The sequence below is a fragment of the Molossus molossus genome, unplaced genomic scaffold (genome assembly GCF_014108415.1).
Source record: "Molossus molossus isolate mMolMol1 unplaced genomic scaffold, mMolMol1.p scaffold_m16_p_1, whole genome shotgun sequence".
NCBI lineage: Eukaryota > Metazoa > Chordata > Mammalia > Chiroptera > Molossidae > Molossus > Molossus molossus.
The window spans coordinates 26,702,616-26,728,399 of NW_023425344.1; the positions used below are offsets into that span (position 1 = coordinate 26,702,616).

At 41.4% G+C, this 25,784-nt stretch overlaps 1 protein-coding gene across 1 annotated transcript in view; it reads left to right on the forward strand.

Annotated features, from left to right (window-relative positions):
• NWD2 (NACHT and WD repeat domain containing 2) overlaps window positions 1-25,784 on the forward strand; it is a 164,968-nt gene that overhangs the window by 53,565 nt on the left and 85,619 nt on the right. The window contains exon 2 of the mRNA XM_036278163.1: window positions 15,818-15,906. Coding sequence (XP_036134056.1) covers window positions 15,818-15,906 — 89 coding nt within the window. The remainder of the gene's footprint in view (window positions 1-15,817; window positions 15,907-25,784) is intronic.

Genomic DNA, 25,784 nt, shown 5'->3' on the forward strand with positions numbered 1-25,784 from the left:
ACCTCGCAAAATCATATGTCCCTGATCACCAGACAAAAGTAAGAAGTCCTCTCTCTGTGCTCCAGTACTTTGCTTATACCTTTATTCTAGAACTTACTATGTGCTTTTGGGAATGCCCTTCTTAGCTGACTGCTGTTTGACCCCAGTATGGGATGCAGCAAAAGTAGGTTTACAGTTGTTGAAAATGAAACAATGATTGATAAATAATAATGCAATAATAAACTCTGTGTTTTGGGTACTCACAACTGTAAACCTACTTTTGCCCCACCCTGTATATTGTGAGTGGTGAGGGCAGGACTATACCGTGTACGTATGTCTTTTATTTGGAAAGAAACAATATAGCCACCAATAAATTTTAATGTGGCAACAAGCCCTTGTTGAGGACTGGATGCGTGCCAAGTCATACTTCCAGAGTTCAAATTATGTGTTACTTGAATGAGTGAATCTGAGAAGCCATGTATAGTTCTTACTAAGTCTTCTTTAAATAGACTTCAGCATGAAAGGAAGAGAAGATTTAGTGATAAATTAAGCTAATTTGAAAATGTTTTCCTCCTGAAATTTACAAAGAAACTGAAAACTGAAGTCACCAATTGTTCTGTAATTGCATTACAAATTATTTGGTAATAAATATGAAGCTATTTCTGAAAAGAAAAATATCTTATTTGTTACAAAAAAGCACAGACTAAGCATCTAGGTTTCTAACAACATTCATGGATGTAACACTGATATCTAGTTTAATGGCTGTCCTAGAAATTTTAATAAGCAGACTGAACGGAGAATAAAGACATTCAAAACATTAATTCTCTGGAAAAACATAAGGAACTAAGACAGTTTTAATTCTCATCATCTCTCATTTACATCCTAGTTTTATCTAAGATTTTAATTGTCTTTTAACCCCATAAGTTAAACATCGTTTCATGCAAACAAATTTTATAGGCTTAGCTATGTTTATTGGGTTCTTTGGACACCAACACTTCTAGCATATCAAACTTGACATTTGGGACAATTCGTCTACCTGAAATATATTGTTTACCTTTTTTTTTTTTACTAAAGGCAAGTGGCAGGAAACTACCTTTTGTTTTTCTTTTGTCCTTTTTCTTGAAAGATAATTCTGTTGGTTATTTAATTCCAAGCTGACAGTTGTTTTTTTTTTCTTAGCATAGTGAAGACAGTTTTCCACAGACTTTTGGCTTCTACTGTTGCTGGTGACAAGTCAGCAGACAACATACTTGTTGTGATGTTGTAGATAATTTGTCTTTTTTTTTTCTGGCTGTTTTTAAGATCTCTTGCTTCTGGTGTTTTTATATTTTCACTATGGAATGGAATTTCTCTATTTATGGAATTCTTTATATATATTATGCCTGTATTTTATCACCCTCCCTGAATATGAAAACTGGTGTCTTTGAACAAATCTGGGAAATATTCAGCCATTATTTCTTCAAGTACTGTGTCTTCCTGATCTCTCTTTTCCATCCTTCTGGAGTTCAAAAGATATGTGTTAGATTTTAGTATATTATCCTCTCTGCTACCCTTCCATAGTTTTCATTTCTCTGTCACTTTATACTGCATTCTGGATAATTTATTCATATCTGCCTTTCTGTTCACTTTTTAGCTGTTTATTCCATTGAGTTTTTTTGTTTGTTTGTTTTTTTATCCTCACCCGAGGATATTTTTCCATTTTTTTGTACAGATAGAGTGGGAGGGAGAGAGAGGAAGGGAGAGAGAGAGAGAAACATCGACGTGAAGGGACACATCGAGTGGCTGCCACCCGCACGACCAACCAGGGCCGGGGACAAACTGCAACCGAAGTACATGCCCCTAGCGGGAACCGAACCCGGGTCTCTCCGGACCGCAGGCCGACGCTCTAACCGCTGAGCAAAACTGGCCAGGGCCCATTGAGTTTTAATCTAAATATATGTTTTTTTTATTTCTAGAGGTAGTATTAGGTTCTTTTTGAAATCTGCTTTATTGTTCTTGGTTTCTGAGCCCTGTTGTTTTATTAATGCCTGCTTTTATTCCATTAAACAAAGGAAGTAATTGTTTTGTATCCAGACAACGCCACGGTCCTTCTGTGTGTATCTGTTTTGGCTGTTTGTTTCAGCTGGTTCTCACTCACGGTGCCATATCTCCTTGTGTATTTGATATTTGTGTGTCGGGGGCTGGTGGTGGTAATGTTCCTTGGAACTTTCAATTTGCGGGAATTCATCAAGTCATTATTAGAAAGTACACTTCTCAGACACCTGGGGTCACTACCAAAACAGGACTATTTAAAAATAAATTATGGGATTGAGATTAGTCCCACCTTAAATAGGATGAATTACAGATATCAAATAGATTGTTCTTCTTGCACCGAATGTAAATGTTATGGCAGATAGTTTTCTTGCTGATGAATATTTTTGGTTCACCCTCGTACTGAAGATACAAGTCTTTGGGGTCACAGCCTCTTCCAAGGTTTTCCTTTTGGACTCCTCTTTTGAGTGGGGCTCTGTGCTTTGTCTCCAATCTACCATGTACCCATAGAAGACAGAAGCAACACTGAACGTCACCAGGATTGTATGGGAAATAACAAAATAGCCTGACTTCAAGGGTCTCTTCTTTTCTGACATTTCTGCTTTCACTGTGCCTTGGACCTCTATGCATTGCTTAGCTTTATTCCAATTATGAGATGCATTTTTTAAATATTTTGTCATGTTTTAATTGTTTTAAATGTGATATCTATACCGGTTTCTCTTCCTCAGTATTACCAGAAAGAAGTCCAGCATTGTTATCTTTTATAATTTACTCTTTTTTTTCCCTAAAATGTGTGCAGGTATAGAAATAATAAAGTTAGTGAATTCATACTGGGAACTTACAAGAGTATTTTGATACATTGATGTTATTTTTTTTTTTTTAAGCCTTACCCAAGGACATTTTTCCATTTTTTTGTTCAGATATAGTGGGAGGGAGAGAGAGGAAGAGATAGAGAGAGAGAGAAACATCAACGTGAAAGGGACACATCGAGTGGCTGCCTCCCACACGACCCAACCAAGGTCAGGGACAAACTGCAACCGAGGTACATGCCTTTAGCGGGAACCGAACCCGGGTTTCTCGGGACCTCAGGCCAACGCTCTAACCACTGAGCCAAACTGACCAGGGCTACACTGATACTATTTTTAAAAAATAAAGAAATTTAGCCCTGGCCAGGTGATTCAGTTGGTTTGAGCATCGTCCCACACACTAAATAGTGGCAGATATGATTCCTGGTCAGGGTACATACCCAGGTTGTGGGTTCGATCCGCAGTCAGGGCACTTAACTGGAGGCAGCCAATCGATGTTTTGCTCTCACATCAATGTATCTTTCTCTCTCTCCCCCAAATATTAATAAAAACATATGTTCAAGTGAGGATTAAAATTAAATAAATAAATACTAAAAATAAATTTATATTTTAACTAACACTTTTCCTAAAGCTTTGAAAAGTATCTAGAAAATTTAATCATTTTAAGGACTACAGTATGAGACAAGATATCACAATTCTTGTAGCTACTTTATTATTGATCTTTCAGTACTGAAAATTATCATAAATAAAAAATATTTAATAAATATTTTATCCCCAAGTTGTTTATTAAAATAACTGCAACCATTTATTGAGTATTGTCAGGTGTTGTCTAAAGACTCCATTTAATCTTCACAACAGCCTCATAAGGTTGATTGATACTAGTAATTTCAATTCTGTGTGACAAGTGAAAAAAAAATTGAAACCTGGAAAAATTCAACAGTTTGTCTGAGGTCACACAGTAGGTGAAGGAGCTGGGATTCAGACAGAGAGTTTGGTCCCAGAAGCACATTCAAGTCCCTGCACCGTCTTCTCTGTTTGACACCAGCTGGTGTACCTAACAAAGCAAGTCATAAACAAGATCAGCCAAGGTGTGCTTTATATTTCATGTAAATAATGGTGCTCAAAAAATAAGTGCAAATTGTGCTGGAATTTTGATAGGGAATGTGTGGAATAGATACATCAGTTTGGAGAATCTCAAGCCTATAACTGGTGAGGATTTCCAACCAGCAATATTGAGTCTTCCCATCCATGAAGATGAACTGTCCCTCCCTTTAGATTTATTTCTCTCAGTAAAGTTTTATAATTTATAATTTATGTCTTGTATTTCTTTTATTAAATTTATTTTTTCAGTGTTATTTTAATGGTATTGTAAATATAATTGATTTTAATTTCATTTTGGATTGCTTTATTATGAAATAGCATTGATTTTTGTATAGTCTATTTAATGATCTTGCTGAACTTGTTTATTAGTTACTGAATTTTTTTTCCTCCAGATTCCTCAAGATTTTCTCATACAAGATCTTGTCATCAGGGAATTAAAATGGTTTTATTTTTCCCTTTCCAATCTAGAGGCCTTAAAAAAAATTTTTTTTTACTGCACTATCTAGAACCTTTAGTAAAATGTTGACTGGAAGTGACAAGAAGGTGTTCCTGATCACAGGTGGAAAAGCTTTTGTCTTAGACCATGAAGTCTGGTGCTAACTGTAGGGTTTTGTGTAGGTTCCCTTTATCAGGGTAAGGAAGTTGCTTTCTGTTCCCCATGGCTGAGTTTTTAACCTGAATGGGTTTAGATCTTGTCAAATGTTTTTTCCGCATCTGTAGAGTGATCACTTGGTTATGTCCTCTGTTAATGTGGCATATTACTATTACACTAATTTATTTTCGTATGTTAAACTAACCTCTCCATCTTATAATAAATCCCACTTGGTCTTGCCGTATATGTTGCTGGGCTCAGTTTGGTAGTATTCTGTTAAGGATTTTTGCATCTATGTTCATGAGGGATATATTATTCTGTAGTTGTTGTTTTGTGCTTTTTTTTTAATGTCTTTGGCTTTGGATTTATGATAATATAGGCTTAAAGAATGAGTTGGGAATTGTTCTTTTCTACTTGATTTTCAACATTGTAAAGGATGGTTTCTTCTTTAAATATTGATATAACTTACCACTGAAGCACGCTGGGCCAGTGATTGTCTTTGTGGGAAGATTTTAATAACATTCTTTTTTTTTTACTTGTTATGAAGCTCTTCAAATTTTCTTTTTCTTCTTGAGTCAGTTTTAGTAATTTGTGTTTTTCTAGAATTTGTCTATTTCATCCAAGTTTTATAACTTCTTAGAAATAAAGTTATTGTTGCTACTATACCCTGATTATTTTTCCGCTGTGTCAGCACACTACATGGCTTCTCTTTCATTTCTACTTTTGATCATTTGTCCTCTCATCTTTCTTCTTCGTCAGCCTAGCTGAAAGTTTGTTCTATTGATTTTTTTTTTGTATTCACTTTTTTAAAAATTTCTTTTTATTTTTGAAAGTTTTACAGATGTCCCCCCTTTTTCCTCCATTGACACCCCTCTCCCACATCCCCCCCTTCACCGCACAATTGTCTGTGTCCATTAGTTATGCAAATATGCATGTAAATTTTTTGGTTTATCTCTTCCCGTCGCCCCTCGCCCCTTACCTCTGAGACTGGTCAGTCTGTTCCCTGCTTCCACGTCTCTGGATCTGTTTTGTTCGTCAGTTTATTTTGTTTATTGGATTCCACATGTAAGTGAGATGATCATGTGATACTTGTCTTGTGATACTTGTCTTTCTCTGACTGGCTTATTTTGCTTAACACAATACTCTCCAGGTCCCTCCATGATCTTTTAAAAAACCAACTTTTGACTTTATTCTCTATTATTTTTTTTTTTTTCAGTTTTCTATTTCATTAATTTCCATCTTAATCTTTACTTCCTTTTCCAGCTTACTTTGGGTTGAGTTTGCTCTTCCTTTTCTAGTTTCCTAATGTGGAATCTAAGTTACTGATTCTGATATAGGTGTTTAAAGATACAGATTTCTTTCTAACTACTGCTTTAGTTGCATTTCATAACTGTTGACATGTTTTCATTTCATTCAATTCAAAACATCTCTTTCTCTTTGTGCATTCTTCTCTGATACGTGAGTTATTTAGAAGCATGATGTTCGCCCTGGCCGGTGTGGCTCAGCTGTAGAGCGTCGGCCTACGGTCCAGAGAGACCCGGGTTCGGTTCCCGCTAAGGGCATGTACCTCGGTTGCAGTTTGTCCCCGGCCCTGGTTGGGTCGTGTGGGTGGCAACCACTCGATGTGTCCCTTCACGTCGATGTTTCTCTCTCTCTCTCTTCCTCCCCACTCTATCTGAACAAAAAAATGGAAAAATATCCTCAAGTGAGGATAAAAAAAAAAAAATTTAGAAGCATGATGTTCATTTCTCTCTCTCTCCTCCTCCCTCTCTCCCTCCCACTCTATCTGAAGATAAGTGCAAAAAAATAAAATAAAAATGTCCTTGGGTGAGGATAAAAAAAGAAGTATGACGTTCATTTTCCAAATATTTAGGGATTTCCAAAAATTATTTGTTATTGATGTATATTTATATTGTAGTTGGAGGTCATACTTATTATGATTTCAGTAGTGTTAAATTTATGACTTATTTGTGGTCAAGTAAATGACCTATCATGGGTGCACTGGAAAGAACGTGTGCTTCACTGTCTTTGGTGGATAGTTTTATAAATGTCAGTTAGGTCAAGTTGTTTGATATTGTTGTTCAAGTTTTCTATATACTTGTTGATTTTCTGTTTAGTTGTTTCATCACTTACTGAGTAGGCTGTGGAATCCAGTTGTTGTTGAAATACCTATTTCTGCTTTCAAATTTTGCTTCATGTATTTTGGGGGTCTGTTTATTAGTGCATACATTTATAATTGTTATATCATGGGCCATTTTTTCTCTAGTGATATTTCTTAAAACCTGGTTTTTCTGATGTGTGTGTGTGTGTGTGTGTGTGTGTGTGTGTGTGTGTAGACAGTCTGCTTTTGGTTACTGTTTGCATATTATATTTTTCTATCATTTTGCTTTCAACCTATTTGTATTTTGTATTTTTAAATTTAAAGTGTGTCACTAGTAGACAGCATAGAGTTGGATATTGTTCTGTTATCTAGTCTGACAATCTCTTTCCATTTGAGTGTTTATTCCATTCTTATTTAAAGTAATGATTGCTATGCTTATTTATTTCTACCCTTTTGCTATTTCTTTTCCACATATAACATGTTATTTTCTTTCAGCTCTTTCCACTTTACTCTCTTCTTTGTTAAATTGATGTTTTAGTGTATCATTTTAATTCCTTTGTTGTTTCATTGTTTGTTTAGCTATGTTTTAGTGCTCTTGGGATTACAAAATATATCTTAATTTATTATACTTTAGAAGAATAGTAACTTAATTCTTCTGGTAAGACAAAGACTTTATCCCACTGTATCTCCATTTTCTCCTTCCTCTTTTGTGTTGTTATTGTCATATGTTACATATGTGCACATGGCTGTTGAAACCCAGCAGTGCAGTCTTATAATTATGGCTTTATGCAGTAATTATTGCTTTATGCAGTCTTATGGTTTTTTTCCCCCAGAAGTGTATAAAAGAATAAATAGAGAAAAATATATACTCTTTTATACATACTTGCATATTCACTTTTCCTGTGCTCTTCAGTCTTTCCATGAATTGTTGCAGTCTGATGTCATTTTCTTTCAGCTTGAAGGATTTTATTTTTTAGTATATTCTTTTTTATTGTTAATTTTTATTACAGATGTTTCTCCTTTTTATAGATCATCTAGCAACAGTTTCAATCTTTTTAAAATTGTAATATCCTTCTTTTACTTTCTTCAGCTTTATTGAGGTATAATTGAGAAAGAATTGCACATATTTAAGGTGTACGATTTGATGTTTTGATATGCATATACATTGTGAAACAATCACCAGAATCAAGCTATAATTAACATATTCATCATTTCAGATAGTTAACCTTTTTTTTCACTTTATTTCTTCTTCCTCCTCCTCCTCCTCCTCCTCTTCTTCTTCTTCTTCTTATTATTATTATTATTGTGAGAACACTTAAAGTCTACTCCTTTGGCAAAGTTAAAGTGTACAATACAGGATAGTCACATTGCTATACATTCGATCTCCAGCATTTATTCATCTTACATAACTGAAATTGTACCCTTTGACCAATACCTCCCCATTTCCCCCTTTTTCCAGCCCCCGGCATCCACTATTCTACTTTCTGCTTCTATGAGTTTATTTTAGAGTCTACATATACGTGAAATCATGCAGTAATTGTCTTTCTGTGTTTGACTTATTTCACTTAGCCTAGTATCCTCCGGATCTTTTCTTTACATTGTTTTGTTGGACATAGAATCCTTGGTTAACATTTTTTCCAGTGCTCTGACTGTATCATTCTGTTGCCTTCTGGCTTCCATTCCTTCTGATGAGAAGTCAGCCATTAGTCGTATATATGATGAGTCATTTTTCTCTCTCTTTCTCTTTGGTTTCAACTGTTTGAGTATGTGTCTAAGTGTGGATCTCTTAGAGTTTATCCTACTTGGGTTCTTTGAACATTTTGAATGTGTAGATTAATGTTTTCCATTAAATTGGGGACATTTGGTATTTATTTCTTCAAAATATTTTTTCTCTTTTCTATTTCTCCTATCCCTGTGGGACCCCCTTTGCATATGTATCACTACAATTAATGTTGTCCCACAGGTTTCTGGAACCTTGTTCATTTTTCTTTAATCTTTAAAGACAGCTAACTTAAGTTCTTTAAATATATTTATAATAACTGGTTTTGAAATCTTTGTCAACTAAATCTAATAAATGAACTCACTGAGGGACAGCTTATTTCTCCTGAATGTGTCACAATTTTCTATCTCTGTATATGTCTTATAATTTTTTTTGAAAACTGGACATTTTAGGGTAATACATTATAACAAATCTAGAGGCTGATTTTTAGCTTTGAATGCCATTTTTTTTCTTAATCCTCACCCAAGGATATTTTTCCTTTTATCATCAGATAGAGTGGGAGGGACGCAGGGAAAGAGAGAGAGAGGGGGAAATAGAAAGAGAAACATCGATGTGAGAGAGACACATTGCCTCCCGCATGACCAAACCAGGGCCAGGGACAAACCACAACCAAGAGACGTGCCCTTGACCATAATCGAACCCATGACTCATTTGGTCCACAGGCTGATGCTCTAACCACTGAGAAAAACCGGCCAGGGGTTGACTGCTATTTTTTAATTAGTTTGTTTCTTTGTGGGTGTTTTATTTGTGGTTTCTTCAGCAACTTTCCTGGAATAAATCTATGGAATCCCTTTCCCATGGTGTGGCCTACTGAAGTCTCTGCCCAGGTATTTGATGATGATGATGATGCCTGGCTGCCTAGGAGTCACCCACATATCTGCATAGCTTGGTGATTTTCCAGAATTTCTTTTCAAATACCTTAAGCCAGTAAGGCCTCCACACTGCCAGTGGGTTTGTGTGGGTTGGGGAACAAATGCAATATTTAGTCTGTTTAATTCTTCCCCGGCTTTTACTTTCCACAGGGCCATCTCATGCTTCCACTACCCATGTACACAGGCTCAAAGACAGCCAGGAATACGTGGATAGTTTTTAGTCTCTTTTGTGTTTTTGGGTAGCCTTCCCATCAGCCAGGAATTTGCTTGTGGGCAGCCTTCCCATCAGCCAGAAATTTGCTTGTGGGTAGCCTTCCCATCAGCCAGGAATTTGTGGAGAGCTTATCAAGGCCCTTGATGGCTGTTTATTTCCATGATCTCCTTATTAAATATGGATGAAGCCACAAGCTATCTCAGGCACTAGACTTTCCCATTTGTCTACCTCTAGACCACGACTGCTACTAACAACAGTTATGGGCATGGAGATTTCCCATGCTCACTCCAAGTCAAGCAAGTCCTTTCTGGTAATGAAGTCATTGATGTTCACAGCTTGACCTTCTCTAAGATGGGGGTGGGTAGTGTGGTTAAGGGGGAATAGGAGAAGCCCAGGCAAGAATCCCGTAGACTCCACTGTTTGTATCCAAAATTCAGTTATTTTTCATGAATAATGACTTTCTGATTTGGTTTATGCCTTTGGTCTTTGGTTGGATTACATTGCATTTAAATGTTATTTTGACAATTTTGTTCTGTTTTATTATTGCTTATTGGGAAGAGGATCTGCTAAGCTCTTGACTATGCCATACTCTGTCATGTATTTTGTAACATTGCCCCAGATTCACGCATGACTATTAATGCCGTCAACATAATCAACTACTATTGGAAAATGACATTAAATTTTGATTTATGTTAGCTTCATGGCGACAAATTAATTCTTTGGTTGGATTTAATTAACGTTTTTAATATAATACCATCTGTTTGCTCATTCCTTTATTGAGTTTCTAACTGTGTTATGGGGTCTGCTCTAATTTCTGTGATGTAAAGATACATGAAGAAGTCCCTGCCTTCTATGAATTTACAGGTCTAATGGGGGAAACAAAATAAAAATAAATAATTATGATAAACTGCAATACATGATGGTATGTAGAGATGAACAGAGTGCCGTGGGGTGACCAGGAGAAGGCATGTCTGTCTCTGACGAGTAAGACTTCACGACGTGTGCTGCCTTTAATTGGAACTCAGAAGGGGGAGTCTGAGCACAGGGCGTGTTGAGACATCGTCCAGGTTTAACCCACATATGAAAAGTACTCTGGGGGGCACGTGGTGAAGAAGATGGGACTTAGCTGAAGGCACATGTACATCTGAACGTTCTGACCTTTCTCCTCTGGGCCACCAGATACCAGCCGGTGTCTTTAATAAGCTAATTAATTTTCGCTTTTCTTTTGTCTGCGATGAGGAGGGATAGATAACTGGTCAATCCAAAAGGAGACTTTTGGCTCTCAGGGTTCAGAGATGGTGAGTGCAAAGTTGAGAATGGCCAAATTCAACAGACGTTTATGGTAAAATTGACAGGATTTGGCGATATTGAAATGAGGAAGGGTGACCGTGTGTGGTTGTACACAGAGGACTTAGAGGGAGAAGAGACAGGCCCTGGGAAGACGCCAAACAAGAAATCAGTCCACACAACAACAGCAGCAAAATCCAGCTGTCTAGATGATTGGCTGGCCGGGGGAACCAGGTACAGAGGGAGAATCCAGGCGAGACCAATGTACAGAACCTTGGAGACCAGGCTGTAGCGACAGCTGTAAGCAGAGGTTGTGGTGGATCCTAATGCATCTTCTGAGCTGCCAAGAAGGAAAAGACGTGCTCCTCTGTGCATGGCCTTAACTGTGTGTGTGTGTGTGGGGGGGGGGGGCGCAAGAGGTTCCAATCCAACACGGTTATTTGGGAACCCTTATTTTTAATAAAAATTTGGAATTAATCCAAACCTTTCTTGTTGTAGGATAATGGTATTGATTAACAATTCTTCCCCAACTAATGCCCTTCCTGTGGGTAACGCAGACACTGCGCAGACACCTTCATTAACTCTGAAATCATTGAGGAATTATTTAGAAAGCAACTCCTTGAATACCTAACAGCACGGCCAAAGTGTTAAAGTACCTCTTCTCAGAGCATCAAGGAGCTAGGCAGATACAAATGGATGCATTGATTGTGTAAAGAGTAAATGACATACCTCGTGCCTGTTCCATAGTTTTTATTTTTTATTATTTATTTATTTATTTATTCATTCATTCATTTTTATCCTCACCCGAGGACATTTTTCACTTTTTGTTCAGACAGAGTGGGAGGGAGAGAGAGGAAGAGAGAGAGAGAGAAAAACATCGACGTGAAAGGGACACATCGACTGGTTGCCACCTGCACGACCCAACCAGGGCCAGGGACAAACTGCAACCGAGGTACGTGCCCTTAGCGGGAACCGAACCCAGGTCTCTCTGGACAGCAGGCCGACTCTCTAACCGCTGAGCCAAACCGGCCAGGGCCTGATCCAAACTTTTTAAAGAGGTCTCTTTTTACGTATGCCATTCTGTGACTTATTTTTTCCTGTTCATGACATTCTAATATTTTCCATTGTCAACATCTGGATTTGCTGTCGGTAGGAAACAGACTTTTGTAAAATAAAATGAAGCCAGCGTATCTGTCATCCATCATAATTAATCCATTCTATCTTAATTACTGATCCATTTCCAGGCCAATCATTATCTATTAAAAATATAAGGGAAAATCTGAGTCATTTTTGTAATATGGTTAGTAACACAGAATGCCTTCCAGACCCATGGGTAGGCTCCCTTCCCATCCTTATGTGTTAGTATTGGTAAAATGTATTAGAATTCTGCTGGAAACACATAAACCAGAAAATACATCAGTATTTCAGTTTATTCACTTAACTCATGACACCGACTTTCTAAATCCCATGGTTTTATTTCACGTAGTCTTGACTAAGCCACACTAATGCCGGAAGCCTTTCTCTTTCTGGAGGTGATTACAGGAAGCACTGGTGCCCACACAGTCTTCTCAGTCACTCGTTCCTTAATGGAGGGCGACTCTGATCACTAGGGCTGCAGCAGGGACGGGGACAGAAGAAGGTCCCCACTCCGTTGAGCTCACGCTGCAGTGGGGGAGACAGAGGTGAACAGGTAATGCCAGGAGCCGTGCTGAGGAATGGGCAGGGAAGGTAACGCCGGGAGGCTGGAGCTGCAGGCGGAGGGCTCAGGCGAGAGCTCTCTGAGGAGGTGGCATCCAAGCCAACATGGAACCACAGCAGGTGCCATCAGGCGGTCACAGGACTGCGTGTCCCAGGAGAAAGTCACAGCCAGAGCAAAGGCCATGAGTGGGAATGCACTCTGGAGCCACAGGTCTGCCAGTCTGCAGTGACATGAACTGGGAACGTGGTAAGAGATGCGCTCAGGGAGACGGGGGACAGTTCAGGTTCCATAAAGAGTGGCTGGAGGGTTTTCAACAAGATAGTGATGCGATCTGATGTACATTTTTAAAAGATGAGTCCGGCTGCTCTGTGGAGAGTGGACTGAGGGGAGCAGGGTGGGAACAGGGAGAGCCCCGATGAGAGAGGAGTCTGGCTTGCTCCGGAGGCGCAGAGAAGCCCACTGCCTCAGGGTGTGTCTAGAGATGGAGAACCACAGCTTGTGGATGAGTTGGCTGCTGAAGGGTGTGTTACAGAAAGGGATGAGCCCATTAAGGATAACTCAGATTTTTTTGCTTCATAAATGTTAGGACTCCAGCATCCCTTAACCATCCTATGAAGTCATTGCATGTATCATTTTCAAAGATTGAATCTTTGCACGGTTGCTTATTGTCCATGATTACAGCAGCCTATGACATGACTCTTTCGATTCAAATCCAGATTCCCTAACTTAGTGGTCATATGACCTCAGGCAAGTCTCTTACGTCCTCTATTTTTTGGTTTCCCCTTATAAAAAATAAGGAATAATCATTTTACCTATATCATAGGGTTGTTGCCAGAGTGACTAAGAAAGTCCATGTGGAAATACGTAGCACACAAGGAGACTCCAGTAAGCCTCAGTGAGTGGCGGTAATTAGATATCACATTGGTCCTACTCTCCTCGCTATTTCACATGGAGGTCTCAGTATCTAGTACTGAGAGTTACAATAAGCATTCTTAGAAACAAATAATTTCTGCTCCTTATTTCATATTTTATGTATTATTTTGGTACTTTAAAAAATATCTTAACAATAGTCCTTGTTCAATATATTCCCAACTCTCACATTTGATAGTATTTATTTTTAAAGTGACTCTTTGTTGTTTTGGGTTTAAACATCTGTAGCCTTTTAGAGAGTGTGTTTGAATACTGTTAGCTTTACTGTGAAGTTAGTGTTTTCGGCCCTTAAAATGGGGTGAGGGAGGAAGGGCGTCTAATCCCAAGATTATATAAACTATCTGAAATCATAAGAGCTTAAGGCCCTGGCTGGGAGCTCACTTGGTTAGAGCATCATCCCAGTACACCAAGGCTACGGGTTTGATCCCCAGTCAGGGCACATACAAGAAGCAACTAATGAAGGCATAAATAAATGAACAACAAATTGATGTGTGTGTGTCTCTCTCTCTCAAATCAATAAATAAAAATCAAACACAAACGCTTGATACACAGCCTCCACCAGTGCCGTAACAGCATGTGGGCGCTGCTCAGACACACCACCTGAGCTTGGCCCGCCTGCTCGCCTTTGGACGCAGGTCCGTGTCGCAGCTACTCTTGCAAAGACCCGATGCCTTTGGATGACAGATAATCTAGTGAATCTCCGGTTTCCATGTGAACACTGCTTCCTGTCCCTCTGTCAGGCTGCAGCTGCATGTCAGGCTCCCGAGACCGGTTATTTACATCTCAGAACAGGCTTCAGAACAGCGGGGAGGCCGAGCAGGTCAGCGCAGCATATGGTTGACTTTGCACGCACAGATGTGCTTGAGAAGGCTAAGAAAATTCTTTTAAGTCGGTGTCTTAGCTGTAAATGTGGTAGGCAAAGGGTTCCTCGTTACGGCTGGGACTGAGGTATATTGAGCAAATGGTCCTTTTCAGGAGATAACACGTCAACCTGGTTTTTTATTGTTTGTTTGTTTTTTTATCTTCACCCGAGGACATTTTTCCATTTTTTGTTCAGGTAGAGTGGGAGGGAGAGAGAGGAACAGAGAGAGAGAGAAACATCGATGTGAAAGGAACACATCGAGTGGCTGCCACCCGCACGACCAACCAGGGCTGGGGACAAACTGCAACCGAGGTACATGCCCTTAGCGGGAACCGAACCCGGGTCTCTCAGGACCGCAGGCCGACACTCCAACCGCTGAACCAAACCAGCCAGGGCGGGAGATAACACGTCAACCTCGTTTTTAAAAGCTCTGCTGCTCGTCTTCCACTCGCAGTTTGTCAGGCAGGGGACAGCCCCCCTGGCTGTGAGGGTCTTACAGGGCCATCACGGGCGCATCGTCCAGCACAGCTGGCCTTGGGCCTCCTGTCTGTGCCAAACAGTCACGATGAGCACACGCGTGGTCCGTGGTTCTTCCGGTGGCAGGTTCCCGTTTCTTCTCGCATTTCTGATAATATGGAGAATAAAAATATTTTATTTCAAAGCTTTTGCATGGTGTGGCACCTTTGAAACAGTCTTCTCTCTGATATAACAGAAGTCCCTGAGCCCAAAGCAGGAGCTGTCATGCTGTTAAACTGCTGGTCGATCGAATGTACAATGTGTGAAGTCTGCTAGTTTGGGGTGTTGGCTCCCAAAATTTGCCTCTCCTAATTAATTTGCTTTCTGCAAGGATGCTGTCCTAAATTGTGTAAAAGTCATTGTATTTCTGAATACTGTAGGAAATATTGATAGAGTCTGGATTTTCTGTAAGTCAAAAACTAAATTAATGTGTGTGTGTTTTGAAACTTATACTTACTGGGGCTAAAATACCTGATAGCCCTACAACTTTTCCTTCTACCTCGTCCACAAACGGTGGGGTCGTGACTGTTTGATAGCTCCATGTGAGGGTCTGCGTGGGCATAAAGAACCAACTGTGGCCCTGGCAGGTATGGCTCAGTTGGTTGGAGCATCATCCCATGAACCAAATGGTTGTGGATTCGGTTCCTGATCAGGGCACATACCTAGGTTGCATGTTTGATCCTTAGTTGGGATGCTGTTTCACTCTAACATTGATGTTTCTCTCCGACCCTCCAAAATATCCATGAAAGCATGTCCTCTGGTGAGGATTTAAAAAAATAATAATAATAATAATGAACGGTGAATTCTCAGCTCAGCCAGTGTACACAGCAGTGAGCGGTAGGGCTCCCATCCACCGCAGGCTTCTTGTGCGTACCGAGGGGGTCTCGGCTCCCCCAGCTCGGTTAGGAGCAGGTCGCCACAGCATTTCACAGTGCAGCACCCCACCTTGATTGTACTAATGTTAATGTTTGTTTATATGCCTTCTCTTCCCCCCAGAAATATATATAATTCACTTTCTATGTGCATGTGTTTTTTTTCCTACCACAGACACGGGAGCAGAAAGACAGGCACTAAGAGAAAATGTGTATCCAAAATTGAGAGAATTCTGCAGAGAAAATTATGGATTAGAATTTCAGGTAACTCACATACTAATTTCACTTTTAATTATGTCAGCTAAATACCCAACATTTGTGTTTGTTTCTTGTTACAACTTGAGTACTATAAAAGACAAATTTTAAGCCCTGAAAAATGTCATTCCTATAAGTGTGGATAGAAACACTGGAAAATCGAGATAAAATATTTAGTCACTTTTCATGTTTTGTATGTTTGTGCTGTTTCCTAGACTCTGCCTGTTATTGGCTTGTCTTCTTTCAAACCATGTCGATTTGCTTTTTTGACAATTTCCACTATTATGGAAAAGGTGAAGGTTGTTGAGCATCTGCCTTTACAAAACCTATGGTCTCTAAAATTATTTTGCATCTGAAAACTGGGACCGACTTTCTCACAGGTATTTCCTTTTAACAGTCTAGCCAGTCTTTGCCTTTTAGTTTTAGTCACATTGCAGAATGTCTCCTTCCCTGAGTATTTCAGAGATGTGCCATTTATTTATATCTATCAACCTTTCAAGAGATAGTAACTACGCATGTCATTGCTAATGTTTGTGAAAACCCTGGCATTTGTAGACACCATTGGTTTTGCCACCTAATAGAAAAGTACATGAAAACTTTGGTGTATCTTGGATATCCAAACCTTGAAAAACTAAGTGGTTCCTACAATAGGTAACATTTAGACAGAATTTTCAACTTCATTTACAATGGAAATCTTAATTCTCCAGTGCTGTATCTTAACTGTATATTTACACTGTTAAGTAAGCAATGTATACTAGGGGTTTATGGTGTAAGAGTGCAAAATGCACCAGTGTTGGTGGGAGAAAATTTCACCTTTTATGTGTTTCCTCCTGGGTATATGTTTTATCTTGGTGTACCGCATGATGCCTTCTAATATAATGCATACAATAATAGTCTCAAATGGCTCTGATCTCAATGCATAATGTCAGTCGGCAGCAGGGCACTGACATACATAGTGAATAGTTACTCATAAGGTACCATTTGCTTGGTAACTTATGAACCTAAGTTAAATTCCTTGTTGTGAATTTAGCATTACCTTCTTTGAGAACTCTGGTTCTGTTGATAACAGGGTGTCAACTGTTACAAAAAGGTCGATCTGTCAAGATTCCCGAAGACTTAGACAACCCTGGGGAATCAGTTACTATAGAGGAGGAAATGTTTTCAAGCATATTCATCCCATTTTTTGAGGGAGTTTGGGTTTGCATCATTTTTGTCAGTAGAGGGAGGAAGTCTTTGAACTACAGAACAGCTTCCATAACACATGGTATCGATTAGGATTAGCTGAGGAGAAAAATAGAGAAGTATAGTTTCTAAATCCCAGGTAGGCACAGGAGAAGACAAATGGAGCCAAAGGAAAACTAGAGCAAGCCAGGTTCGTAGACTAAATTGATGGCAAGGATCATGGTAGGCAGGTCCAGTGAGTCAGTTGATGAGATGCTTGGCCAGCAGTAGAAACAGCAGTGGCCAATGCAGACATGGAACTGAGCCCCAGCTGACTAGAGTGGCTTAACCTGCCAGTCCTTCAGTTCGGTGTCCAAAATGGGGGTGGTGACAGCTCACAGGTTTGAGGTTGTGTTTAGAATAAAATGTGCAAGGTTGCATTTGCTTTCCAGCTTCGAAGCTTACCAGGAGCTCAAATAGTATAACTGAACCTTCTAAGAATATACATTTTGGTATGGTCTTTTCTGGTAGGTTGGTTCTAGATCTCCATGAGGATATGTTTTCTAAAGAGATGGTTCTCTTTTCAACTACAACAAAATATGGTGCCAGAAGCTTCATGAAAAAAACAAAAAAGAACAATTTACCCATTCCATCCTTGCTTGTTCAGGGAGCCCAGGAGAAATTAATTTCCTGGAGTTACTCAAACATCCCAATCTATTTCGTGCCTCTTGCCTTAGCTTATGTTGTTCTCTCCACATACAATGTTTTTCAATCTGGTTCTTCCACTGCACCGCCTCCTAGATTCTCCCTATTCCCCTTACTCTTCCTATCGGGTCTTATGGCCCCTCCTCTTCGCCCACCGCCTGCAGCTGTGTGTCCTCCACTCGGTTCCTTGAACACTTCGAGCCCATTCCCATTTAAGGATTTTGCCCTGGATATTGTCTTTGTAGGAATGGCTCCCCTCCTCGTCTTTTTATTGTCCTTCAGGTCTCCACTGAAATGTCACTTTGCTAATGACTCAGTCTAAAGTAACCACTTAAGGACTCTTTCACATCGCCCTGTTTTCGTTCTCTGCATGGCACTGCATTGTCAGTGTTGGATATTTTTCTTGTTTACTCATGTATTGGCTTGTTTATTATCTTTCTTTCTCTAGATTGTAAGTTCCACAAGAAGAGGGACTTGTCTGCCTTCATGACAGCCATATTTCTGGTCTTAGAATAGTTCCTGTCCCATAGGAAAACTCTATAAGAATGTGTTGAATGAAGGAATGAATGCCTGCATGAGCATGTGAATGAAGGAAGTCTCCGCCCAAACATTACTTCCTTAAGGAAGCTTTCTCTGATCCCCCATCACTCCCAGGAAATGCCTTGTACCGTTCCTTTTGCTCCCCTAAAATCCTGTGCATAACTCCCAACCATTCATCTAGTTCATTCATTTGTTGACTCTTGACTACATATCAGTCAGCAGTAGTGTTGGGAATATAAGGTCAAGCCAATATCGTTGGGGGAGGCAGACAATAAATGATAAATTCCAGTGGTAATAGATGCATTTTATTCAGTAAATATGTCAAAGAAAAGCAGGATAAGGAGGGGAGGGAATGTCGGGTACTCAGAGAAAGACTCAGTAATAAGACTATCTTTGAGCAGAAATTTGCAGAAGTGATAGAGCAAGTCACATGGACATCGCAAGAGGAGGGTGCTAGGTGCAGGAAACCAGGGTCTGAGGTTGGAGCATATTTAGAGTATTATAGAAACATTGAAGAAGCCAAGTGAAATGGAGTAAGGGAAATAATTCTAGGAAGTGACATCAAAGTCAGAGCATATGGGACTATATGGGCCAAGATTAAGGACTTAGAATTTTACTAAGAAAAAAAAAAAAGAGTGACATTATGTGACTTAGATTTAAGAGAGTCGCTCAAGCTCTGTGAAGAGACTCGATGGGGGTGGGGAGGAATGCTAGAAGCAGGAAGATGATTCCAGTAAAAAGTGGTCATGGCGTGGACTAGAATGAGCAGTGGGGATAAGGAGATGTCGGGTTTGATTCCTGGTCAAGGGCTTGTACCGTGGTTGCAGTTTTGTCTCCAGCCCTGGTTGGGGTTGTTCAGGAGGCAACCAATTGATGTGTTCTCTCTCTCTCTCTCTCTCTTCCTCCCCCTCCCCCTCCCCCTCTCTCCCCCTCCCCCCTTTCCTCCTCCCTTCCACTCTATCTAAAATAATCAATGGAAAAATATCCTCCAGTGAGGATTAACAACAACAACAAAAAATTATGTCATTTGATTTGCTAATATTCTGTAACTGCCCTTGGCCATAGAGAAGAGAAGAGAACTGGGAAAAACAAAGACAGATTGGGGCAAAAAAGCAGGTAGTGCAGGACCTAATAAATAAAGGGCTTAGGTTTATACCCACAGATGCCATCTATTCTTTTTTTATATATATAGAGAGAGAGAAACATCGATGTGAAAGGGACACATCGAGTGGTTGCCACCCGCATGACCCAACCAGGGCTGGGGACAAACTGCAACCAAGGTACATGCCTTTAGTGGGAACTGAACCCGGGTCTCTCCAGACCGCAGGCCGATGCTCTAACCGCTGAGCCAAACCGGCCAGGGCAATGCCATCTATTCTTTCTTTCAGATGTTTCTTCTCCTCCTTCTCACTGATGAGACCCTGGTCTGACCCTCATGGCTTCAAAAATTGGATGAACAAAAAGCATCTTAACTGATCCTGTTTATTGCTATCCAGTTGGTTGCAAATCCTTAAGGAAGAAACTAGTTCTCATTTGCTTTTAAGTCCCCTAGCCCTGGGAGAGTGTTTGACATTTATTGGGGTTTTGTAAAAGTGTGTTACTCCACTGCTTAAAAGCTTTTACTAGCTCCCTGCTGCCTACGGGGGCCCCACTCTAATATGCCCCCAGCTGTCTCTCCAGCTTCATCTTCACTCTTCCCAGAGAAACACTCCCTTCCCGGCCTGTCCTTGGAGCACATCTTGCTGATTGCTCATTCCTGGCTAGAAAATCTCACTTGTAATCTCTCTTTCAGCTCTCCCCTCTTCTCAGAAATACCCTTTCCTCTCCACCTCCCCGCCTCCTTCAAACTCCAGCTCAAGGCCTAGCTTTCCCAAAATGGCTTTTTCAGTCCCCAAATACCCCCCTTCTACTCCCTGAACTCTTTTTTATTTTTAAATATGTTTTTATTGATATTTTTAGAGAGAGTGGAAGGGAGAGAGAGATAGAAACATCAGTGTGGGAGAGAAATATCAATGGGCCGCCTCCTGCACACACCCTACTGGGAACTGAGCCCACAACCTAGGCATGTGCCCTGACTGGGAATCAAACCGGCGACCTTTTAGTGCATGTGTCAACACTCAACCACTGAGCCACACCAGCTGGGCTTTATTGATTTTTTTAGAGAGAGAGAGGAAGGGAGAAGGAGATAGAAACATTGATGTGGGAGAGAAATATCGATGGGTTGCCTTCTGCACACACCCTACTGGGGATCGAGCCTGCAACCCGAGCATGTACCTTGACAGGGAATCAAACCGGGACCTCTCAGTCCATGGGACAACACTCAACCCACTGAGCCACACTGGCCGGGCCTCCCTGAGCTCTTATAAATCCACCCCCACCTAGCCCCCATGGGTACCCTGAGCCCCCAGTAAACCTGGTTAGGGCAGAGACTGCTAAAGGGGTTCTTGACTGATCTGGGCACTTAGGACACCTCCATTTTGAAGGCAATTTTCATTCGATTCCAGCCACTCAACTTAGTGTCACTCCTTAAGGTTACATTCTGAGAGCCACCTTCTCTAGTGGGCGTCTAGTATTTATCTCACTTCGTCTTAGTCACCAAAGTTCATAAACCTGTTCCTTTTTCTTCACCCTTAATATCCAGTAAATCCCGAAGACCTTCGGTTTCTACCTCCTGAAGTATTTCCCCAGTCTGTCCTGTATGTTCAGCTCTGTGTTACTGTCATCTTGACTGTGACCACAAACACTCTGCTGGTCTGTGTACCTTCACCTCTTCCTTCTCCCCGAACCAGCCCCTGCCCACCTGGACCACTGGTCCGTCCTTCCCGACATGGCCACAGTGCTTCTGAAACGCAGACCTGATTGTCATCTCTAAGATACAGCCTGCACTTCTTAGCACGGATGCATGGTTCTCTCTCCACCCCTGCCTGCTGGTGAGGTCTATGTCACCCTCCGCACAGGCCGCCTAATTGAGCCTTCTGAGCTGCATTCAGTTCTCCAAATGTGCTGTCTTTCCGAGTCTTCACTCACCGTGTCCTCCCTCTGGGGTGCTGTGAATTGCCCACCATGCAGACGACTAGCAAACTTTCTACTCCTTCTTTAGGAAACAGTGAACTTTCTGCTTTAAGATTCCATAGTGTTTCATTCCTAGTCCTTAATAGTATTTGCAAATTGTTTTAAATTACTTTTAAAGTGCCCTCACTCCACTAACTGAAATTCTTAGAGGTCAGAAATGATATTATTTATATCTTCACATCACCAACATATACTATGTGTATAATGAATGTGGGTTGATTGAAGAGAATTTATCGATCAAATGAATTAGCCCCAGAAGCTGACAGTCTGGAACGGCGCTGTGCAGAACTATACTGTGAGTCACAGATCTGGTAAGCCACAAAGGTCATTTTAAGTTCTCTACTAATTACATATTAAAAATGAAAAAGAAGCAGGTAAAATTTATTTTTGTAATATGTTTTACATAAGCCATTATATCCAGAACATTCTCATCTGAACACGTCATCAATGGAGAAATGATTAAGGAGGTATTTTACATTCTCTTTTCATACTAAGTCTTCAAAGTCCAGTGTATACTTGACGCTCACAACACATCGTCATTCTCACCGGCCACACTTCAGGTGCCCGACAGCCACGTGCGGACAAAGCAGCTCTGGACAGGAGTGGCCTCAGGGGGGCCATTCCGAAGGGGATGAGAGCCCGATTGCCCGGTGACCGGTGTCCAGCAGAGAGGGACAGAAAAACAACCAGAGGAAGTTAGTGGGGATGGAAATTCATTTGTATATGTAAAAAAAAAAAAAATCCAGATCAGACAACGATTAAGAAAATTATTCCACTTGTCAAATTAGTAACTTTTTCTTTTATTGGATCATTTCAGACAATGAGTTAATAGAGTGCATAACCTGAAATAGTTAATGCAACTTTCAAAAGTGCTGTGAGTCGGGACTGAGGGGCTATAGTTCGAGGCAACAGACTAAGACCGATGGTCAGCAGTCAGTTGCCAGCTGTCTTAAGCTTGAAGCGTTATTTGTAATCACAAGAGGCTAGTGATGGAAACGCTTATTCTCCAGTCTTAGATGAACAGTCCTTGTCACGGAGGGTGCCTTTGTTACCTTTTTGCAACATTGCTAAATTGAGCTTTTTGATACAGTTCTCCCACGTGCCATTGCAATTAGTGTACCGACTGGGGCTCAGAGCAGGAGCCCCGTGTGCGGACCCCACCCTCTTCCTTCCCTCTGACAGGCAAGTGTGGGGATCGTAGGTGTAGGGAAGTGGGAGCGTGAAACCTGCTGCCCTTACCTCCAGAAGACCTTGCATCCCTGCCTTCTGCCTCACCGTGACACTGTGGTGCCTCCTGAAGGCACCGAGGGGACCGGTGCGCATCCCTGACAAAGATGCTTCCTTTTGTCTGGCATCTGTCTGCTGTCCTCCACTTTGCGGTTCCAGTTCTTCGTGTTCCCTTTGGCAGCACCTGGTATTTTTCCTCCCCAGACTCCCAGTTAGAGCTTTATCTTCTCCCTAACCAGGTGTCTGTGTGAGCCCATGTCAGCCCCTCCAGCTCTCTCCCCTCCATAGGTACATGCAGACAATTCTCTGGTTTTTGAATGTTACTGTATTTAAAACAGAACCCATTCTTCTTTCCCCCTTTCCCACCTTCTCGATTGCTACTACTTCCCAGTTTTCTAGACTTTGAAACCGTGGCATATAGTCCATTCTTCACCCCTTACCACCTAGATCTAAACTGCTACTGTCCTGTTGCTGCACTTGCCGCAGCGTGTTTGAGAAGTTCGCCTTTTCTTTCCATGTCACTGGCTCTGTCTTCACTCGGGCTTCCTTCCTTAACAGCTGAATGACTATGGCGACCTTTTCCCAGTCTTTCCTTACCTGGGCTTCTTTGTGTTCTAGTCCAGACAGCACGCAGCGGCTCAGGTGATCTTCCTTAAACGGTATTGGCCAGATTTCATTCATTCTAAGATGCATGTTTTTTTTTTTTCTTTTTTTCCCATTTTGACATCTCTGAAGTCAGGATTCATCTTACACCTAGTGGCGTGTCATATGTGTTGATGGAATTGGGAACGCATGTCACTTTTGAGTGGAACATACAATATTGGAGCAGCCTACAAGTGATCTTTTAGATTCAGTCAATTGCCGCACGTTATGTCATTCATGGTGTCTAATGGAAACACATACATTTTCCTCTTAGGCTGGGATTCAGAGTCTGGGTCCACAAATCAGTCCTATGACACTGGGCAAAGTGCTCAATCTCTGACACCTGGTTGATCTCTCTGTAAAATGATGGGACAGTGTTTATTTTCCAGGACCGTTAGGAGAATTCAATGCATTATACAAAGTGTCTGGCACATGGGAAGGCACTCAACCAGGGGATGGATGGAGATTTGGGCAGGAAGCCCATACTCATTTCAGACTAAATAAAGCAGGTACATTCTCTGTGAACATCGGAGTTGTAGGTTAAGTTCAATTATGTGAGTGTTCTATTAGCCTGACCTTACCAATATTGACTAAATTGAACACTCACTTTGCCCTACACCGAAGGTTCTTCATTAGTCGCTTCCACCTACTTTTCCTCCATCGCATCTTTCTTCTCCCATTGCAGCCTTCCTGTTCTACAAGGAGCCCAGTCTCCTCCTTTGCACACGTTCGCACTCCCAGCTCTCTGCCTGCTCACGTGTCTCAAAATGCATGTTGCCTCCTGAGTTGCCAGAATAAACGATTGGCTCGGCCACTGACAGGATATGCCGTGAGGTGCTTGGTCTTTTCTCCACGTTGTCAGCCAGTCAGCCCTTCCCCATCTCCTAGTAATCAGATGTCTGCTTCTGTGCAGACTGAAGTGCATATCCCCTCACTGAATCACATCATTTCGCTCAGACCAGCGCGTCCACGTGTCTGCCTCACTTCACATTTCCGTCCCGTCCGTCAAAGCCCGAGCAGGTCTCACCAAGGTAATATTATGGGAAAATACCACAAGCATGTTACATCATCTTTCTCCCATCCATGAGCCAGTTGATGAAAAGGGGGAAGGAAGATGAACAGAGATGCAAGAAGGAAAGGAAAACATGATGTCATAATTGACCTTCAGTTGCTCCAGTTTAATTGCAAATATCAGCTCACCGTTTCCGCGGCATTGAATGGCTCTTCTGGAATTCTCGTGCCTGACTTCCCAAGATAGCATTGTTGTTCTCCCATTACTTTGTGTGTACAATCTTCTGCCTAATATTTATCCTAAATGTAGAGCAGTGGCATTGTGGGGAGCTCCAGAATTTACTGGAGGAGCTGAGCGTTTAATTCTGCTTGCTGTATTGTGGCTGGCTGATTACCCCAACACTGGAACTCACCCAGTAGGATGAATCCTGTAATAAACAGAATGAGGGATCCCATTTGCTGGTGACATTTAAGTGTCCCAGTTGGGTACAGTCACCATGAAGCTATTCTCAAGTTCTGAACAGAGGGTAGCTGTTTCTTTCCATTCTCATTTTTTATTTCTCTCAGGAGGGAAAGGAGAACTTTTTAACAAGTCTTGGCACAGTAAAAAGAACACGCCTTTAAGAGGTTCACTATGACAATAATTAGTTATAAACCACTGAAAAGTAATTGAAACCCAGTTTTCTTCTACCTGATGTGTTTCCTTTCAGCTTCCAGTGATGATGCTGTGACCTCATCTCTAGATGGGCAGGCCCCGTCACGTTTGTGACGCTGTTCTGTCTAGACGTCCCTCTTACCCTCTCTGAAGAACAGTCTCCTATGCATGTATCCTTCAAGTTCAGACTCCTGTCTTCCTTCCTCACTGGTGTCTACCCTCGTCCCCCCAGGGCAGATTAAGGTGCTTGGTCCCAAGGGCTTTGTTCGTTTATTCGCAGCTTCCTTAAGCCTCTGGTCTGCATCAGGCAGAGCTGTGGGTGCGGTGGATGCCCGTGTGGAGGACGAACATGGGTCCTGCCCTCATGGGGTTTACAGTTTCCCAGAGAAGATGGTCATACACAACAGTGACCAGGCAGATGCTGGTTGCAGAGGAAGTACAAAGCCAGTGCTGGGTTTTCACGTAGTCACATACTTCGTTGGAGGCCAGGTGTCCCGCCGCTGAAGGAGGCTGGTAGCTAGCCGTAGCCTGGCTGAGGTTCCTTTGAGCCGTGAGCTCTCCGGCTTATGATCCGCACGGGTGTACGTGGCTCTGGGCTTGTGGCTCCGTCTCTGCTCGAACAACTCCTGGTACCTTCTTTCTCCTCCGTGTTCAGTAAGTCCAATAGTCAGAGGTCCTGCCTCAGTTCAGGGCTCAGTTTGTCCTTACCATCACATAATTGCCAAAACTGTCCAGAGACTAACTCCCCCAAGACAGAGAGGCCTCAGGTCTGAGCAATTCTCTGTCTTCATGAGGCTTCGGATGAAGCATTATCCTTCCTCATGCTATGGGACCCTCTTTCTTTCTGGTGATTGTGTAAGACCACTGGAGCCAG